The 21,517-nt window shown below is 32.9% G+C and overlaps 1 protein-coding gene across 2 annotated transcripts in view; it reads left to right on the top strand.

Moving 5' to 3' along the window:
• Positions 1-21,517, top strand: part of ATF2 (activating transcription factor 2) — a 134,697-nt gene that overhangs the window by 60,337 nt on the left and 52,843 nt on the right. For both annotated transcript variants that reach the window (XM_069068449.1, XM_069068448.1), the window contains exons 4-6: positions 15,025-15,121; positions 19,458-19,576; positions 19,709-19,837. In XM_069068449.1, the coding sequence (XP_068924550.1) occupies positions 15,025-15,121; positions 19,458-19,576; positions 19,709-19,837 (345 nt within the window). The remainder of the gene's footprint in view (positions 1-15,024; positions 15,122-19,457; positions 19,577-19,708; positions 19,838-21,517) is intronic.

The following is a 21,517-nucleotide window of genomic DNA, read 5'->3' as shown; positions in this document are numbered from 1 at the left end:
ATTACTGTTGAATTCATAATGCAAAATATTATAGGAACAGTAGTTCAAAATGAATGTCCTCTCCTGTGTGATACTGTGTACATATAGAGATGTATATATATCTACTTTTGTGTATGTACATACCAGTATACACATATTTATATTTACTAATCACATATGTGCCTTAAACCATGGCATTTCGGTATTATTTTAACCTGCCTTTTCAGAAGAGACTTCCCTGGTATGATAAGCAGGAGTAGATTATTACCACATTTCCCTTAACCAGTTATAAAATTAAACTTTTTTTTTATGATGACCATATCTGAAATAATATAAAGAGGAAATGCTAAGTATCTCCCTTTTTTCCTTTTAATGAAAACAGGTATTTTGATTTAGTGGCTAGAGGTCAGGCTAGAGTCAGAAGTATCAGAGGTTCGATCCCAATCCCATCTCTGTGTGACCCAGAGCAAATTATTTGACCTTTTAATTCCTCAAGCAGATCGGATCTGTCATGTTCCCCGTTCCCTCCTTACTCCTCCTGGTTTCCCCCAAAAAAAGACTGGGTTAGAGAAATAGAATGATGAAGTAATTTTTCCTCCTAGGAAGTTTTTTTTTATCTTCCATTTTCCTTTAAGTAGTGTTTTTACCCCTAAAGCAAGCTATATCACAATTAACATTTTGTAATTTAATACTTCATTATATTCTGGGCAAATAGAAGGAAATTTCCCAAATCCTCTGAGATTCTACAAGCCATTCAAAAATTGTGTTCATGTAAATCTCTTACATAAACACATATGACATAAAGTAGTTACATAGTGTTTCATCTATTATCAAATAACCTCTGGATACTCCTTGCTTTATCAGTAATGAAGTGCTCACTGTATTCTTAGTATTGTACAGAGAAGACTGTTAAATTTTCTGGAAAGGCTGAAGCCATATTCTGGAACAGTATGCTCACATGTGTCATATTCTAAGTTGCCATTCTTCAGTAGAATGTAACCTCTTTGAAGTCAGGGACAGTTTTTGTTTTGATTGTTACATTCCCAGTACCTGGACAGTGTTTACTCTTAGAAGGTACTTTGTAAATTGTTGACTTGAATATTTGTCAAATCCTTCAGTAGAACCTGGAAAAGTATGTGTTTCATTAGACTTTTTCTCCCAGTCATAGCACCTCAGTAGAGTTCTCCTCCAAACCTTTTGATTCTATGAAATAATAAATAGATTAAATTTCTGAAATGCATTCTATTTGAGTCTCCACAAAGTCCTACTCTGTTAACTTCACTATGATATAGAGAGGACTTGGGGTTCTTGAAGCATATGTCAATGGAGTACAACTTCTCTTTTTGGTCTACTGGACAGGAAGGGCCCTAACTACAGCCTCAGCAAGAGACTGTTTGATTTTTGCAGACCAGTCTTGAAGATCACAAAGAAGTTTCTTGCTTGCAGGCTATCCACTGAGTGATGAATTCTTTGTTTCTGATGACCCATGAAAAAAGGAAAAATGTGAAATGTCTCCATTTGGCCCCCTTAAGCTTCTGCTTATGGTGTCCAATGATAGAAATGGTAGATGGTCCTGAGAATTACACAGTTTTTAGACAACCATAAACCTTACCTTATCTGTTAATACACTAACTATGAGATCCTTGTCTATTGAACAATACATAACAAACTGTAAGAGGGATGGAATTGTACTACTTATCATTCTCACATATGCTGTACCCTCCTTGTCTCCTCTAACATTACCACCACCCTGGTATATGGACCCTCATCACCTCTTTCCTAGGCTATTGGAATAGACTGCTGGTTGTTCTCTTTGCCTAAAATGACTTTCCAACTCGAATCTGTCTTCTACTCAGATGTTAAATTGAGCTTCTTAGGTCTCAGGTCTGATCATGTCATTTACACTCTCTCCTTTCTTCCCTCCCCTTCCCCCCTCAATTTTTAATAAATTCTACTGGCTCCCTTTCCAGTCACCTCCAGGATCAAATATAAAATCCTCTTTGATGTTCAAAGACCTTGTTAACAATTTCCCTTCTACCTCTTCAGTCTTATTATACCTTATTCACCTTCACATTATTTGTGATCCAGTAACACTGGTCTCTTTGCTGTTTCTGTACACGCTCTTTTTTTTTCTGACTGGGCATTTTTACTGGCTGATTGCTGTGCCCAGAATTCTCTCCATCCTAGTTGAAGACTCCTAGTTTCCCTAGTTTCCTTCAAGCTGTAGCTAAAATCACACCTTTCTGTAAGAAATTTTTGCTGATTCCCCCTTAATGCTAATCCCTTCCTACTTTTGATTATCTGTGATTATTTTCATACTATTTCCTTCTTGAAACTGAGCTCCTTGTGAACGAGGACTGTCTTTTGTCCTTTTTATCCTTGGAACTTAGCACAGTGTGTGGTATGTAGTAGGTATATATTAAATGCTTATTGACTTACTGGTTAGGCAATAAAAGAAAGTTGCTGCTAAATGGAAGGAAGCCTCTTAGGCCTTTCTTGGAGAGATAAGGGAGTTGGGGAAATTGTTATTCAAAGGCAATAAGAAGCATCATTTCATAAACTGTTTGGTGATCTCATAAATTGTAGTGCTCAGGATAAATTTTACCACCATCAAAATAGCAGCTTATACAGCTATTGCAAAAGAGGAAGAAATTGAAATATTCTTTGAAGAACTTGGAAGACCCTCCTTAGTAAATCACCATATACTTTGATATTTAGTGACTTAAATGCAAAAATAATAGATCTAAAGATGGCAGGAAATGTTGGAAAATATGGTTCAAATTATTAAAGCTTAAAATTGCACTAAGACTTTTGGGAAATTCTGTATTTCATGGTTATATATATATTAGATATAATAAGAACCCAATAGTATGACTAAAATTTAGTATGACTAAAAATTAAATTGCTTCTGTGTTAACAAACAAGAATCAGGTCAAACCATTTGTCAATCAGCTGTCTGTATATGCACCAAGATCAAAGTTAGTACAAATCTGGAAGAATAAAAATGAGGAAAAGATCTAATGTTCAATAAAACAACTCCTGCATAACTTATTTACACAAGTTATTGATGCCAAAAATGAGAATTGGATGGAGGAAGATATATCAACAGGATTATAAAATTTTCGTTTAGAAATAATAACCAGTACAAATTAACTGCTGCAACAAGAAGACCAAAAAGAGCCCTAAAATTGCCTTCCTCAGTAGAGCACTTGACTGAATTGCCATACAGAGAGATATGACAGCCAAGGGCAATATTAATTCAGATTAGGAAGTTTTTGGTAAAATCTTATGAAGAACAGCAAAAATCAATGAGTTTAAAGAAAGTTGGGAAAGAGATACAACAAAGAAATATTCTCAGGACGTAGGAAGATAAAACTTGAAGGAAGAAAAACAGACAAAAGATGGAGGTCTGCAAATAGAAGAGATGTTTATTTTTAAACAACAAACTTTCCTTTTCCTTTTTTTAACCATCCAGAACAGTAGAGCACCCTTCAGTTGAACTACACACCGTAGTCTTGGATGTGCTCATAGAGGAAATGACATGTAAGAAAACTAAATGAAGAAAATAGACAGATTAGAAAAAGAACAAAGGTCTGTTCGTCTGTTCAGGAAGGAGCACAGTTTTTATAGCATCTGAAGGAGGTAAAAATAGCAAAGTTGTAGGAAAAATATTAAGCCTTATTACTCTCTCTCAAAACAGGGAACCAAATAAAACCTTAATAATTACTTCCTCATATCCCATTTTTCCTATCTATATAAAATTTTAATGAGAACAATTGCACGTGCATTAAGAACATTCTTGGGAATGTTAGTGAAGAGGAGGCAGGCTTTTGGACACTGTCTTCCACAATAGATTAAATATTTCCTATCACTCAGCTAAAGATATAGAGAATGCAAGATCACACTGCCCTTACTTTCTGACTCATAAATGCATCTCATTAGTTAAAACAAAACATTATCATTAAAGTTCCTTAAAAGGAAACAGAGGTAACCTTGATTGATTACCCTTTGATCATTTATATCAAGAGCTGTCTTTCTCATGGATGAGAGCCAGCTCAGAGGTCAAGTTGAAGAGAAGGATTCTCTGTACATAGTGAGGTCCAAAAACTTTTGTTTATGTGGATGACATTGTGTTGAATGTGTTAATTCCCAGAATCTCACAGAGCTTCCTGAGACCGGTAATTATGCAAAAGAGTTTGACCAACTATCCATGAAGGAAAAAAAAACCAATAGATGAAGAATGCTTATTGTCTGGACTATGATGGGCATTTGGACGGACAACCTATAGTGTTCTTTGAGCAGTGTATTAAGCTTGTACAAATCCTGCAAATGTACAGTTTGATTTGTTCCCATAATTTAACAGGAAGAAGAAAGTGGACTAGATTTTTGGAAAATTACAAAGTTCTTCAAGCTTCTCTCTGAAGCAAAGGCCTATCTTTATAATTCTGAACTGGTGTGGACGTATAGCTGTGAGTCATGAAGATGTGAATTTGAGGATCACCCAGAGGGCAGTGGGCAGGTACACGGTGGGAATGAGCAGGTTGCAACATAATACAAAAAAGAAATTGTGAAATAGTATAAAGGATATAATCATAGAAATGTGTGATTAAAAAACAAGATTAGCTTTGTTGCATGGTGAGAGAGAGATTACAGCTGGATAGCTTGTACCTCACTGATAGTCTCACGTTGTCAGGTGAACTTAAGAAAGGCTTCTACACTACAGTTGGCTTTTACCCCCTGTGGCTCTGGAGAACAGTTATGTAAAATCAGGAGAAATTAATAGGTTGCACCTGCATCATTGGAGAGAATACCTACTTTGATGAGATCATAAGTCCCCTGGAGTATTGGAGTGATTATCACAAGAGGAATAAAATGTCAGTCTATACACGTACACACACACATGCACATACACATATAAATTTGTTTTTGTAATATGGTCGTAATGTATAGAGAATCTTATTTTGAATGCAAGTAGACTAAATTCACTTGCCGTTTCTGACCTAAGTGAATTTTACAGGTATAAAAATCTATCCTGCGGAATAGTTTCTTAGTTCTGTTGTGGTATGTTCCCTTTGAAGTCTCAATATATAAATGGGACTGCTTTTAAAGCTATGTTTTATGTGAGCAGGTGGCTATAGAATCATTTTTGTAAATTTTAAAAATTTATTCATGATATGGGATGTGACCAAAATGTAACTTTTAAAAATAAGAACTTAAAATTCAGATGAATATTGCCCCAACAGAGTTTTGGGAATCTACATTTATGTCATGAATGCCATAACCTGAAAACAATTTTGAAATTCATAGTAACAACATACCATTTTGGATAGTCTCAGAGGTGACAGTTTTTCTTCTTCTGAGGATTTTATTTTATTTTTTCAAATAATCAAAAGGTGCCTGATTCAGGGCTGAATGATCTGATTGAAAAGTGAAGTGTAACTATAAAATAATTGGGTTCGTTAATGTTTTATGGTTTATAATCTGACTACAATTTTAGTTGGGGTTTTTTTTGGAAACATGTTATTCCAAATTTTTTTTTAAATGATAGAAACATGTTTGAACTAAATTATGTAGTTTCATAAAGTGACCACTTCTGAAGACAGCACTCATTTGGAAGCAAAAATTTAGGCCACATTCTCTTTTTTCTTATAGAAAAAAATATTACTTTATTGTCACACTTCCTACATGTACTAGCCACAACAAAATCTAGCTAATGTAAGCAGTAAACAATTAATATTAACTATTAAGTATTAATAGTTTGCTGATTAAATAGGCTTAATAGGTATCAACATTACCCTTGAAGTTAAATGGTGCTAATTTAACAATATTGCTACAGATTTTTTTTTATAGCTAGTTAAGGTTGACATTCTGATTTAGATACTTCAGTATTTGTCTTTTACTAGGGTTGACGTTAACTTTAAATTTTATACCTATAAACTACTAAACATGTGAATCAAAAAACCTTATTCTACTGCAGCTCTAAAATGTTGACTGTCACGTACTACTAGGTTTTTTTTTTAAATATGCAGCAAAACTTATGTTGCTATTTGAGTATTTCATGTACTTGTGATATTAGAGAAGACTTCATTTGATATCAGGACTTGGTTTCAGTGACATTCATTTTAAATGGAGTTTGCATTGAAAAGCAGTGCGTCATATTGAGAATATGTTTGCCTGTGTAGGATATTTAAATATTGATAAAGCCATTTCCTTAGTATTTAGTCTAAAATTTCAATGTTTTAGCTTATGTTGACCATGCTTTTTTATTTTTTGTTATGGCTTTAAAGTAGTATAAAATAAGGTCCTTTCACATACACCTGCTAAGTTTTTTTTTTCAATAGGCACAGCATTTGAGAATGATACTGTAAAGTTGTCAGTGGTAAGTGAGTTTAAAAGAAAAACATCTGTTAAACAAAATGCTTTGGGATTTTCCAGATGATAATCCGTGACTTCCTTTAGTCATATAGAGCATAGTCAATCCAAGTAATTTTAGGAGCCTTTGAAATAGATTGTCTTCTTGGAGACCTCACGTTACAATAATATACAATGTATTATTGTATAGACGGGATAGCTATCTTGTATGTGCTTTAATTTATCTGTATAATAAGGCTGATAATCAATGAATGACAGATTTGTGGATGGATAGATTTTTTTGGATGGCTTTCTGTAGGAGTTCTCTTAAGATTTTGGAACCACAGAACTTCCTCCAGATGTCATAGAGGTTAGAAAAATTATCCAGTTTTATAGAGCATGAAGAAGTCATCTGGTTTATATGCTTGCTTCTTGGCAGGTCACTCTTAACTACCTAAAACAGTTATTTTTCTTAACTTTTAAAGAACTCTGAAGATAGATCCCCTAAACATTCCCTAACTACTCTTTCTAAAACTTAATCAGATCTTATACTCAAGAAATATTTTTTGTGAAAATAAATAAATAAATGAAATAAGGGGGGGGGGAAGTATTTTTGTAGTGAAGCAGATATTCTTGCTCTCATGAAAGTTCATATTACTGTTCTATGTTTTAAAGAATGAATTCAGTATTCTTGGCTGATTTTGCAGTGGACAATAATTTTGATTATGATTTTGCAAAACTTAGTTTTTAGTTCAAATTAGCAGTATCTTTTAGGTAGCCTCATTGTCTATTTGCTTGGTATTAGTAATCCAAATTACTGGAAGGCAGAAATGCTAATCTCATTGTAATGTTATCCTTGTATCTTTATCATGGGACTTAATTTAATAATCACATTCTTTTAGTAACTGATAATATTAAAAAAATACACTTTAATTAGATCCTAGACCAATTAGCCTTGTCTCAAAGTCTGCCCTATAGTTAAAGGTATAGTGAGGATTTAGTACTTGTGCTTAACAGCTAATGAGAAAACCATTGACAGTATAGCTATCTTGTATGCCCAAGTGTGGCTGAAGAAACCATTGTTGAACTGCTATCCCTTTTATATTTGAAGTAAATTTGTGTTTTCTTAATGGCATCAATATTGGTAGGATCTATCATAGTCTTATTTTGTTACATTTTCAAATGTCTTTTAATTAAAAAAATCTAAATAGTAACTAACTGCCTTACTGCCGCTGGATATTTTCTTTAATATGTAGAGATCCTAAAAAGGTTGTTTTCTGAAATTTTTGCTTGGAGGAGGACCAGATTGTTTACCCATGTTCTCGGCAGTTCTTTACTATTGCTAGAATGTCAATGAGTCTTTTAATTTTTTTTTCCCTATAAATATGTAGTGTTGTTGAACAGCATAATCCCAAGTAGCAAATCTGAATGACTACTTTACACCCTATGATAACAATGAAAAACTTTTGACTCCAAGGTGTTCTGGTGTTTATCATATATCGGCTTAATTTGTTCTTTGTGAAATCAGCCATCAGCTTTATTGCAATTTCTGTATAACTGGCTTAAGTTTCTAAAGATATTTGCAATATATCGTATTGAAAGACAATCTCAAGGGATCAGAAACATTAGTTAAACAGATAAGTTTATTATTATATTTTTAACATGGTTGCAAAAATCAGTTGAATAAGGCTCTCTCTTTTTCTTTCCTTTGGAGGATGGGAATGTGTTGGGCATGCAATTCTTGAGTGTTTGCTTCAATATCTTGTAAACATCTCAGGTCTCTCAAAATTTGTTAATGTTTCAAGATCCCATACAGACTATGGAATTGAGAGACAATTGACGTAGGAAACTTAGACCTGGATTCTTGCCCTAACACTGCCACTAAATTCTTGACATTGGACAAATAATGATACTTTTTTTCAGCTTCATATTTCTCATCTATAAATTGGCAGCAGAGAGATGTGGTGGAATGGATTATTTTTTAAAATTCCATCCAGACCTTACTGTTCTTTGAATTTTTTGTTTTTGTTAAATTCACAAATATAATAATGTTGTTCCATGTAGTCTTATCCATAATGTATTTCAGCCTAAAACCACACTGATGGCTGATATCAGTCTTTTCTCAATGTGGCAGGTGTTGAGGAATATCTTAAGTATTTATTGGCAGTCATCCTCTGTTCTACTTTAAGATTTTGGTAGATTGGTTATCCCTATCTTATTTGTTTTTTAAAAAATTTGTTTGCTTACTTTTAGTTTACAACATACAGTTCCACAGACTTTTAAGTTCCAAATTTTCTCCTCCTCCCCCCGCCCCCCATGGAGGCATACAATCTTATATAGGTTCTACAAATACCTTCAAATTAAACATTAGTCAAGTTGTAAAGAAGGATTATAGCCAATGGAATGAACAGTGAGAAAGAAGAAACACAACAAAAAAGAGAGAGAGCAAGTAGTTTGTTTCAGTCTGCTTTCAGGCTCCATAAATCTTTCTCTGTATGTGGATAGCTTTTTCCATCATGAGTCCTTTGGAGTTGTCTTTTAACCTTGCATTCCTGAGATGAGCCCAGTCTTATCAAAGTAAGTCATCACAGATACAATGTGTCTGTAACTGTATACAATGTTCTCCTGGTTCTGCTCTCCTCACTCAGCATCATTTTATATAATTCTCTCCAGGTTATTATGAAGTCCATCTGCGCCTCATTTCTTATAGCACAATAGTATTCCATTACATTCATATACCACAACTTGTTTAGCCATTCCCCAATTGATGGGCCATCCCTTTTATTTTCAATTCTTTGCCACCACAAAAAGAGCCGCTATAAATATTTTTGTACATATGGGTCCTTTTCCCATTTGTATGATCTCTTTGGGATACAGCCCTATAAGTGGTATTGTTAGATCAATTTTTATAGCCCTTTGGGCATAGTTCCAAATTGTTCTCCAGAATGGTTGGATCAGTTCACAACTCTACCCACACTGCATTAGTATTCAGATTTTCCCACATCTTCTCCAGCATTTATCATTTTCCTGTTTTGTCATGTTAGCCAATCTGACTGGAAAGATGTGGTACCTCAAAGTTGTTTTGATTTGTATTTCTCTAATCAATAGTGATTTAGATCATTTTTTTTTAAAGCAATTGGGGTTAAGTAACTTGCTCAAGGTTACACGGCCACTTATTATTTCTGGGTGTGGTGCTGAGTATCTGAGCCCGGATTTGATCCAGGTCATCCCGACACTGGAGCTGGTGCTCTTACTCGCTGAGCCACCTGGCTGCCCCTTAGATCATTTTTTCATATGATTATAGATATCTTTAATTTCTTCCTCTGAAAACTGCCTGTTCATATTCTTTGACCATTTTCCCTATTTTATTCTTAAATACTGACTGCTGTATCAATTTTCTTTAAAATTGAGACCGTATACATGAGTATATGTCAGAACAAAATGGAGTCTAACTTAAAGAAAGAGATACAGCCTCTATTTCTGTATAGCAATTTTTGCTTTAATGTCAGACTACTTGTAGCATGATTTTTTTCTTTTTGACCAGCACGTAATAACTTGCAAATTATAGTTAATTAATATTGAATGAATGTTATACATGTTAGATAAACTAAATCACAATTTCCCACATGCTTCCTTGATAAATTTCTGAGATAATATTCTGATGGATTTTTATTTGGCCATAGTTGCTGTTTTTTAGTTTTAAAGGCCTCTGTTTTTTTTGAGGCAAAATAATATTTTCTTTAGGAAACAATAAGAATGATTTGGCTGGAGTGCTGCAATAAATTTAGGAAGATAAGATAAATTGTAAAGGGCTTTAATAGCCAGAGAGAGGAGCTTGTATGTCATCTGTGAGGCAAAATGGAGCCAGTGGAGCTTCTTGAGCAGGAGAGTGATATGGTCAGACCTCTGCTTTAGGAATATCATTTTAGCAACTGAGTAGATGATGAATTGGATAAGGAAGAGACTAAATACAGGGAGACCAATTAGGGGGCTGTTGTAGTAGAAGAGAGAAGAGATAATGAAAGCCTAAATTGAGATGACAGTCTAGTGAATGGAGAGAATGGGAGAGATAGCATGGAAAAAGACTTGAGAAGACTTGACAACTGACCAAGAGGTGAAAGAAAGGGAGTAATCTATAGAGTTGTAAACCCAGGGGACAAGAAGGATATGGTTCCTTCTACAGGAATAGGAAAGAGTTAGGAAGAGTAGATGATTTGGTGGTGGGGAAAGATAATGAGTTCTGCTTTGAATATTCTGAGTTTAAATTAGTATTCAGGTAGTTATGTATAGTAGGCAGCCAGTGAGGCAGGTATAGAGTTCAGGAGCAAGACTAGGGCTAGTCATCTGCATAGACATCATGAGTCACACCCACAGGAGTTGATGGGTGAGAGGAGAAACTAAGATTTTAACAGATGACTCTAAGGTGATCAGAACCTGGGAAACCACTTAATGCTAAATTGTTAAAGGCTGATTTTATAAACTGCAGTGTCATCTTAATTATTTGCAGTGGGATGAAAGATACCTTTTCAGTAAGCAGAGTACTTGGATCTTCAACATAGATGCCTTTTCCTGGCATCAAGGAACTTAGAAAACAAATTGGTAATCATAAGGTTGGTTACAAGCATGGAATGAGAATCGAGGAGTGTTGGATAATTTTATATTACATTCAGGGCTGTGAGAACTTAGAGAATTATATGATCTCTGTCCTTTTAGAGAGAACACCTTTTTAATAATTGGGACACCTCCTACAGTATGAACTGTGACTGAACAAAAACATTCATATTTCACCAGTTGCCCCTATTAAAATAGGGATCATCTTTTACCTTTCTTTGTATCCCTAGCATTTAACAAGGTACCTGGCAGATAATAACTACTTAATAAATATTTATTGCCTGATTACTTGACTTAGGCTCCATTTAGACTACCACCCTTCTTTTTGTATTTGTCATGAATAGATTTTCGCTTACCTTACTTTCAGATTGGTAATATCTAGGAGAAATCCTAACCCTTTAAGCAGTTTGGGAAACAACCTGGCATTATTTCATTCAATTTAAGTTGATACTTAAGTAACTTCAGTTTTTCAGAGTATTATATTTTTTGACATTGTCCCTAAATCCACCAGGAGAGGAGTGCTAGCTTCAGAGCCACTGATCCCAGAATTTTAAGAGTTAGAAGATGCCTCAGACACCATTAGACCAACTTGTACCTGACTAAGAATTTCCCTCTGTGCCAATGTCATGTAACCATCTTTTACTTCCCCTTCAGTGGGGAGGCTGAGAGGAAGGAGGGAGATGGGATATTCACATCAAATCTAAATCTACCCCAGTGTGTATTATTTTCAATTTAGGATAATCATCCTGTACCTTATTTTCCTGTGTAATTTTCTAAATATTATATACCTGAACTTTATCTGTGTGTCCCTTATCTGTCCCTTTAGGACAGGTAAGTGGTATCTGGTTCTGTTGCTTGGTATCTGTATTGCTTCCATCAGTTTTTTTTATAAACCTATTCCAAGGGGATTTTGTATGCTATTGTGTTGACATGTACATTCCAAACACGTAGTGTTAAGCAGTCTAGATCAGTCTAATATTTTCTTGATGTGTGATTGGGAACAGTAAAATTCATGAACAACAGTGGGTGGTAGTATATGCATTAAGAAGGGGAATGATAACTGTAAAATCCCTTGAGGGTAGTAGGGAATTGATTACAATTGCTTCCCCAGCAGTGAAGAATTCTGGGGCATAGTCATAGAGAAGAGAAAATCCACTTCTTTTCCTTGTTCTGCAAGCTAGTTTCAAACCTGGCATAAGATGGAGGTGTGATCTCTAGATCTTCCAGTAGAATTAAAACTTCCAGATCTACCAGCCTCTTGTGAATGAACCACAATATCCTGATAAACATAGATAATTTCAGATGGACTTTTATGATTTAATTAAAACTTTGATAAGAGTTTGGGACATATTATGTAATGGTCTCAAAATATACAATTGCAAGAACTTGAACAACCCAAAATTCAGCTGACAAAATAGTATAAGATGCCACACTTTTAAATGTATATTAGATCATGCTCCCTTATAAAATAATGAGCTCCCCATTGTTTGCAGTGTTCAGATAGAGACTAGATGACTAACTGCCAGGTTGAAAGATAGAGATTCTTGTACCGGATGGGAAGTTAGACTAGATTTACTTCCAAGATACTGTAAGGTATATGTGATTATGAATACTGGAAAATATAGCTCCTAGAGAAATTATAGCTCCTAGATGCAAGGTAAGATTCTGGTCCCAGGTAACAGATGATGAATTTTTCCTGTTTTTAAACATTTCTTCCAAGACCCAGAAACATTAATGATAGAGAAAGGGTTTTCCATTTGGCCTATTTAACATGTAGCATAGTCATTTCTCACATATGGTAAGAGCAGTATTTTTTGAGTGAATGATTGGATTCTATGTTTTTAAAAGAAAATACAGCTTATTTGGTGGACAATGAAAGAATCTTCAGGGCACCCCCCAGGAAAAAAGTATGTAGATAGATGAAGACAATTGATACATCTATAAAAATAAAATCAATAGATTAATGTAAGATCTTTTCCAACTCTCAAATTCAGTGATTTTAAGAGATATTTCTCTTGAGGAAAGAGCAACACTGTTGAAATGTGAAGGGAAAGGGGAAGTAGATGCATTCATATGATTATAAAAAGTATTTAAACTTAAAGAGAAATCTAAGTCTAGCAAATCTGTGTACATGTATCTATGTATCTACATTCTTTTTCTCTCATCAGAATACTTGCATAAGCTTTGTACTGCTTTCTTCATTGCATAAATAGATGTTGCTTCCGTAGAATATATACTTCATACAACTCAGCAGAGTACTAAAAAAATACTATCTGGCAGAACTCTACTTTTCACATGGAAAGATAGTGACAAATTTTATAAAAACCTAGTCTATGTAGACTACTAAGAACTTTTTTTTTTCTTGTAAGGATTTTCCAATATTGATAAGTATATTGTGATCCATTCTGTATTTCATAGATTTGCATTTGACTCCAGACTTCCACGATATATTGTCTAATAATATTTTAAGGTTCTAAAACAGTGGAGCTGTAGTTTTCTAGTTATTCATTCGAGAATTTTAGTCACAATACTTATACTTTTTGAATCAGTAGTTTTGGTGAAGAGGTAAGGTATATGTGATTATGAATACTGGAAAATATAGCTCCTAGAGAAATTATAGCTCCTAGATGCAAGGTAATCTGGCACAGAAAAAAGCCCACAAAATTCTGGTTTAACCAGATTAAAATGTGGTTGGGAAATGTGAGTTTGACATTACTGATCTAGTGTAATATGAATCCAAGCAGGAATCCTTTTGCTTAGTTTGGTTTTTAAAGTGATTGCTCTGGCATCCTAATTACATCAATAAATGCTAAACATTCCTTTTTGAATATGAAACATGTACACTTAGTAAATGTTTCTTAGGAGCAAGTTGATGTGCTAAAGGTAATAAAGATTTATAAATATTTGTACTCATGTGAGCATATAAACAATTCATGTTAGGACATGTAGAATCTGACATATAGCAAATAGCATAGAAAATAGTACATACCCAATTTTAGAGAAGAGTTTGTATTTTTTTTTTTTTTGAGGGCAGTCACACGGCTAGTTTTTGTGTTCAGTGTCTGAGGCCGGATTTGAACTCGGGTCCTCCTGACTCCAGGACCGGTGCTGTATTCACTGCACTACCTAGCTGCCCCAGGAGTTTGTATTTTTATAATGATAATAAAGTGAATTTTAAAATATCCTCCCATTACATTTTAAAACAATTTTTGTTATAGTAAGTTTAAAAGCATTTAATATAAATAGTTAAGTTTTTTTGTTTTTTGGGTTTTTTATGCTTTTTGAAGGCAGTTGGGGTTAAGTGACTTGCCTAAGGTCACACGGTTAGTTTGTTAAGTTTTTTAAATTAATAAAACTAAGACTCTTTGGTTAACTAGTTGATTATTAACATACTAAGTGTTTTTGTACATGTGTAATATTCATCTGCTTGTTCTTCTATATTAAAATTAAAATCTGAATTAAAGTTGCCGTATCTCAGACAAGTCCTTTCATTCAACATGCAGGGTCATTTTATGTGTGTGACCTATTATGTATACATTTTAATGTGAGAGTATAAAGAATGCAAAAGTTTTCTTAATTTGTCAGGGACTAGTATTTTCAGAAGAATTGATCAAATTAAGATCAGTATTTAAGCTACTTTATTTTTAAGATGGTAAGTATTTTTTTAAATCTTGAAAAATGAAATACTATCTTCAAAAGTCAGTTATTTTTAATAAGTATATATTTGCTATGGAATATAGAATCATATAATATTACGCCTTAACATGGAAATTAATGCAAGCCTACAAATTTATATTGTTCTTTTAATATGATTTTTTTAAATTGTCCATCACAAGTGGGTTGTGTAGATTAAGGATAAATTTTTGTAGTATTTTTTAGATTTAGGGTGCTTCTGTCTGAGCACTTGGTATCTACTATGTTGATATCTATACTAACAAACATAGATTTCTTTGTAGTTAACAGGTAAACTGCTACTTCATTGTTAATGGTGGTTTTACATGTTGTGGAAATGAATTTCCATATCATATATTTATTTTGATCAAATTGAAAATCTTAACTATATTTTAAAACTTTTTGCCACAGCGTTTTACCAACGAGGATCATTTGGCTGTCCATAAACATAAACATGAGATGACACTGAAATTTGGTCCAGCTCGTAATGACAGTGTCATTGTGGCTGGTTAGTATATGCTTTTATTAATAGCTTATATACATCGTTCTCCTGGAATGTGCACAATTTTTGTGTATTTTCTGTACATAATTGTGTGTGATACCTTTTACACTGGTGAAAAAATGCCAATAATTTCATTTGCAATAAATGTTTGCAACATGTATTTTACCCATTACATATCCATTTCCACTTCTGACCATTCATTCACTTTTTTTTTTAATGTGCTTTTAAATGTAGGTTTCTTTGTCAGTATTGTGGGAATTAGCGGGATCTTTGTTGAGCATGCATAATAAGGATAAAGGTTGCTAATAATTGAATTTCTGTGGTATTAAATGAATGTTACTTTCAACTTTATTGAACCTTATTTGCTAAGTATTCTAGAAATTACTTATAGGGTCCAAACACCTGTCTGCTATTAGGAAGAGCAATCAGCAAATTCACGAGTTTAGATTCTGTTTATACTTCTCTTAAGGCTAATTTTATCTGTGAAATAAGATGTTCTGCCTAAATTTAAAACCATTAGTGACCCCAAATAAAAGAAAAAGAATCTGGAATTTGACAGTATTTAAATTTCATTTTTATTCTCCCAACATTGCCAGAAATTTAGTCAACATTTTTCTTTCTTGAAACATATTAACTTTATTAACTCGTTTTGAAAATAGAAACAAAATTAGTGAATTTGCTAATTGTTTTTCCCTACTCTTATCACTAGGTGATAGAATTTTTTTCATATATATACATATATATATATACACACAGATACATATGTGTATCTTTATTGAAGTTACATATTTAATGGATAACTGCTGTGGAAAAAAATAAACATGGAAGTTTTTATTTGATAACTTTACACAAAATTGTAAATATTCTTTAGATTGCCTCATAAAACTGACAAAACCACATCTAAATTTTAAAAAATCATTATGAACTGCTCATTTGTCTATGAAAATTTGTATTCAGTTTCCCAGAGCTTTAAATGCTTCACTTGCTTTGAATCAAGTTCAAAAATTACACATAATCTAAATAGCACATTTTTTAGTGATCTTTTAAAGGATAATATTTGCAAAAATGACACTGTCCCTTAAAGATAATACTTGAAAATAGATATATTGTCTAAGAGTTTTTAAATAGTGCCATTTAAAAATTACTGAATGTGCAATAAATTTGGAGGGAGAGATAGAATGGTGTATAGTATTATGTGTGATTTCAATGTTTAAAATATTTGTAATGAAAAACTAGATAATAGAATGTGTCAAAATCTTTTAAAAATTATTCATGATAGATAAATGAATAGACTTTCAAGAATGCCTTCAATTTTTTCTTGATCTTAGAAATATTCTTTCTCTCAAGATCTCATAGTCTCAAATTATGTACTTATTATATATATATATACAGGGAAAAATGAATAAACTTTTTTTAAAAGATCCAAACAGAAGGGCAAAGGGGAAAACAGGGAACATGCATTTCTAGATTGTCTTAGGTATTGTACACTTAACATTAGGAGTTTACCTGGAGCAAACTTGACTTCACAATCCTAGAATGATATGAACTCTATGATTCTTTACTCAGAATCCCATAATCACTAAGTTGAAAGGGACTTCAGAAGTCATCTCTGATCCCATGTGGACCTAAATTACAAGAATCCTTTCTACAGCATACCTAAGTGGTCATCCAGCCTTTGCTTGAAGACCTCCAGTCAACTCATCACTTGAAACTTCTATAGATTAATTTTTCAGCCTACATTTAGACTTGAGGTTTTATATTAGGACAAATAGTGGCCCAAAATTGAATAGAATACTCAAGAAAGTAGTGGGTTCTCCCTTACTGGCAGTCCTCAAGTAAAAGGTAAATTACTGTTTGGCAGGCATTTTGTTGGAGATTTTCCCCTCAGATATGTTACATTAGATAGTCACTGAAATCCCTTGCAATTTAGAAATTATTTGATTCTATGAGTATTTTATGATGGAGCCTTCAAATTGTTGAGACATCTCAGTGGCATAGTGAAAAGAGCTCTGGACTAAGTCAAGAAGACCTGATTCAAATTTAGTCTTAGACACTTAGTAGCTCTGTGACCCTGGACAAGTCACTTAATCTCTGTCTGCTTAAGTTTTCTCACCTGGTTAATCCTATTCCCAGGGTTGTTGTGAGGATCAAATGAATTCACTTTTTTTTTTTTTACCCATAATACCTTTCCTTAACAGTCTTCTTTAATGGCTGCTTTTCAAACAAGCTAATTGAGTGTTAAATAGACTTGGTTTGACCAATATTAAGTTATTGGAGAATACTAATTGAATTTGCTCTTGAGCAAGTAGTGAAAATTAAGAACAAATATTCTTAAAATCATAATTCTACCTTCTCAAGAGAACACGAGTTCAGATTTTGAATTTGTGTTTAAATTTATAATCCATGGTAATTGACATATTTAAAAATATCAAATAAAAACATCCACATATACATATATAAGTTAATCATTTTGATTTTGCAATATATACATAATTTTTAATATTCATTGCTGAACACATTAATGGTTGCACTTGTGTTAACATTGGAGTTCTCAGTTTTAATGGTTTTGTTTTATGTCTTCTTTCATTTATTTACTTTATATTTTACTATATTTATATACTTATTATATTTTACTATATTCATTGATAAAAATTGAGCTAAACCTTTTTTAAATGAAAACTTGTTATATTTTCCCCCTTGTCCCGGTGAGAACTATTGAATAAACAGATCATTAGATTGAAAACAGAAGTTAGCACACACACAGTGTGCTAATTGATCATTGATGGACATGAGATGAAATTTGTACAATTATAATGAAAATTAACTATTTAACTTTTTTTCTTAGGAATATGTTACAGGGTTGCTTTATAAATAGATAAGGTAGTGTAAGTGTAACATAGAACGATAATGCTGTAATGAAATTCTTTTAAAACTTTACAATAAGACTCCAAGCCATGTATGGGCTCTAGGAAAGACCTGTATTGTACCAAATTAAGTATACACTGAATCATATTATAATAATGATTTATTGTATTTATACTACTATGTATACATGCATATGTGTATTATATGTATGCATACATAAATGCAGAAAAATACTTGTGTTTTTCTATGTGTGTGTCTGTATACTTGGTTTTTTATGTGTATATATACATATAGACATACATACACACATATTAAAAATACACAAATGTTTTCTGTAATTGTTCAGATCAAAACCAGATACTAGCGAATTAATGTTTGTGGCAAAGATAGAACAATTAGAAAATTAATCAATTATCTGTTCACCTGTTTGAATTTTCATTGATGTGCTTGAAATTTAGATTCTATTTTTCATGTCAGGGAGACAGCATTGATTATCTGAACCTGGCTTCCTGGTTTGAACTGCAAGATACATTAAAATTTGTATGCAATTTCATGTAATAATAATGCTGATTAAAGCAGAAGTATTAGATATGCCGATTACTAGACATTGGAAATAAAAGGCTAAAATTATTACAGTGCATAAATCTGCTATTCCTTGTTTAGTACACCTACTAGCTGGCATTTTTACTTCAGCTGTGGTATATGTATATACTGTATACACATTACTGTATGTAGTACATACACACAAATCCAATTATTGATAAAGTATCTTTACTAAGTTAGAAAACACTCACAAGTATTACTATTGCTTGTTAATATACGTGGTATGGAATATATATTTTTGACAGCCCACTTTGCTTACTTTATACAAACATAGGTAACATTAAAATTGAACTAGCTTTAGAATATGGTAAGTAGATATTTTAAGATGTTAAAAATATTTTCTCTATGGTATTATTACATGTACATTTTAGCCTGCCTATTGAAGTTTATTCCCCCCATCAAAAAAACCTCAAAACTGATTTCAGTATAATTACTAAAATTTGGTGGGAGGGAAAGTTTATAAATAAGACCTTTTCTTTAATTTATTTTTTCTTAAAGCTTATTCATTTTCAGCTACTTCTATTTTGTATTTTCTTACAGAGGAACCTAAAATGACTCTATTGACATGTTGGATAGTAGTAATGATTTTGATTAAAAATAATTGATTCCTGAGCACATTGGTATAGCTAGCTATCCTGCTGATAAGCAGGAAAGACTTCTCTTAAACTTATTCATATAAAACTAGAGAACCTTCTTGTCTGCTATAGAAATTTAACCAAATCTTCTTTGCTTTAAAGGAAGAGTTCTTTCCAAAGAAAAGATAAGCAGCTGATTGAATCAATTATTTGCTGTTTTTGTGTTAATAGCCAGATTGTAGAGTATTTTTTCTAATACTTAAAATGATATCTGATTATTTCTTTACATTTAATTTCAGATCAGACACCAACACCAACACGATTCTTGAAGAACTGTGAAGAAGTGGGTTTGTTCAATGAGCTAGCGAGTCCATTTGAAAATGAATTCAAAAAAGCCTCAGAAGATGACATTAAAAAAGTATGTTGGTGACACTTGCACTTTAAAGACTTCATAAGGATACTGCTATCTATTATCATTCATGTGTTCAACTATTTATTTTATTTGTGTTTTGCCTTTAATGACTTTATTTTAATGAACATTTGTATTTAGATGCCTCTAGATTTATCCCCTCTTGCAACACCCATCATAAGAAGCAAAATTGAAGAGCCTTCGGCTGTGGAGACATCTCACCAGGATAGTCCTTTACCTCACCCAGAATCTACTACCAGTGATGAAAAGGTTAGATATTTATATTTGTTGGGGAAATTCAAATTTAACAGAATAAATTAGTCACCATTCTAAAACTCCATACTCTGAGTAAATTGTACATTTAATAAATGAGTATGAACTTACTATGCCATCTTGTTAACAGTACTGTGTATGACAACAAAGCAGTATAATTAAAAAAGAAAACTCAGGGATTTCAGAAAAATAAAAATTATATTGAATATTATATTGAATAATAATATCCTCTTTGTTGTAGACAAAAGAAAAAAAAACAGAGGAGAACAATTTTAGGTATAAGTTAGGGTATTAATACAAAACAAAGAGTTCAAACTTCTTATAACCAAATTTCTTTGGTAGATTTTTTTGACCTGCATGTTGCAGATATAAGCCTGTACATTGATTAACATGTCATCATATCATATATGTAAATCTATATATACAGTCTATAATCCATGACAGGATCATTTCTGTTTTTTATTACCTTTCATCCTTATCTAAATGTTTTCTTTCAGCCTTATAACCTTAAGTTTATGCCTTTCTTTTCTGTGCCTTCTAAATATCCAGTGCTACTTTGTCTTAGATTGTAACTTATCTGTTTCTCCTGGAGCCAGTATCATGTTTCCTCACATTTTTTAGCACCTGTGAATCTTCCTTATATTTCTGTGGATCTTAGAAAGTTGCAGCTTCTTCAGAAGGTCCATATTCATACTTTATAATAAGAATCTTATATTTGACATGTAATTCCAGTGATTCAGAATTCCTTTCACAATCAGTTCGATAAATATTAAGTTCCTATCATGTTCAACATATGAGGACAATAAAGATAAACAACTATATAATCCTTGCCTTTAAAGAGTTTATATGAATAATTGGAAACTTCTTTTCTCTGTCATTCTTTCCCTTATTGGTCTCTACATGGTTTTGTTTCCCCTCTGCTCCTCCAGGATCTGCTTCTACCTTTCTTCCTGAATAGATTATTTTTCTCTAAAAAACTGGAATATAGAGGGTGGCCTTTTCATCTTCACATGAAGCGAGATCAGGTTGCATTTCTAACACATGTGTTAGTGAACCCATTATCCCTCAATCTCACAGCATGTCCATAATATAATGCAGCCTGCTTGTGGCTGCCACACATATCTCTTGATCTTTGGGCCACCTAACGCCTTCACAGATCATAGTGCTCCGGGATTCACAACCATGCAGCAGCACCAGGAGAACATTAGTATTTAAAATGATGGGCTTTTATGCTCGGGAACAGCATGAGATGCTCAAAAGCAATATGCAGTTTTACAAATTTAGTCCAGCTTGCTCTTTTTTTCCTTTGCAGTTTCTTTCCTAGTTCATTGTTCATCTATGGTGCCTATCCTAGATATATGATATACTGTTGTAATGAACCCTTGGACCTTCCAATCAGGTGTGGGTTGTATACTAACTTAGAAAACTACATATTAACATTATGTATGTTTATTTTACTTTTATTTATTTTGTTAAGTATTTCTCAATTACATTTTTTTCATCTTTTTTTATTATACTGTTGTGGAAGTGCTTGTTTTATTCCAAAAATTAAACTTCAATAAATAAATAAATGAAAGGGAGGAAAAAGTAGGATACAACCTTTAAATCTAATTTAAAGACAGTTAACCCTGGTTTTTGGTTGTTGTTGTTTTCCCTTTTTTTGTTTAATTTGTTTTG

Source organism: Petaurus breviceps, unplaced genomic scaffold (assembly GCF_028583685.1).
Source record: "Petaurus breviceps papuanus isolate PSGF00001 unplaced genomic scaffold, PetGlider_PUasm1.0 90763, whole genome shotgun sequence".
NCBI classification, from domain to species: Eukaryota; Metazoa; Chordata; class Mammalia; order Diprotodontia; family Petauridae; genus Petaurus; species Petaurus breviceps.
This window is presented reverse-complemented; position numbering and strand designations above follow the sequence as displayed.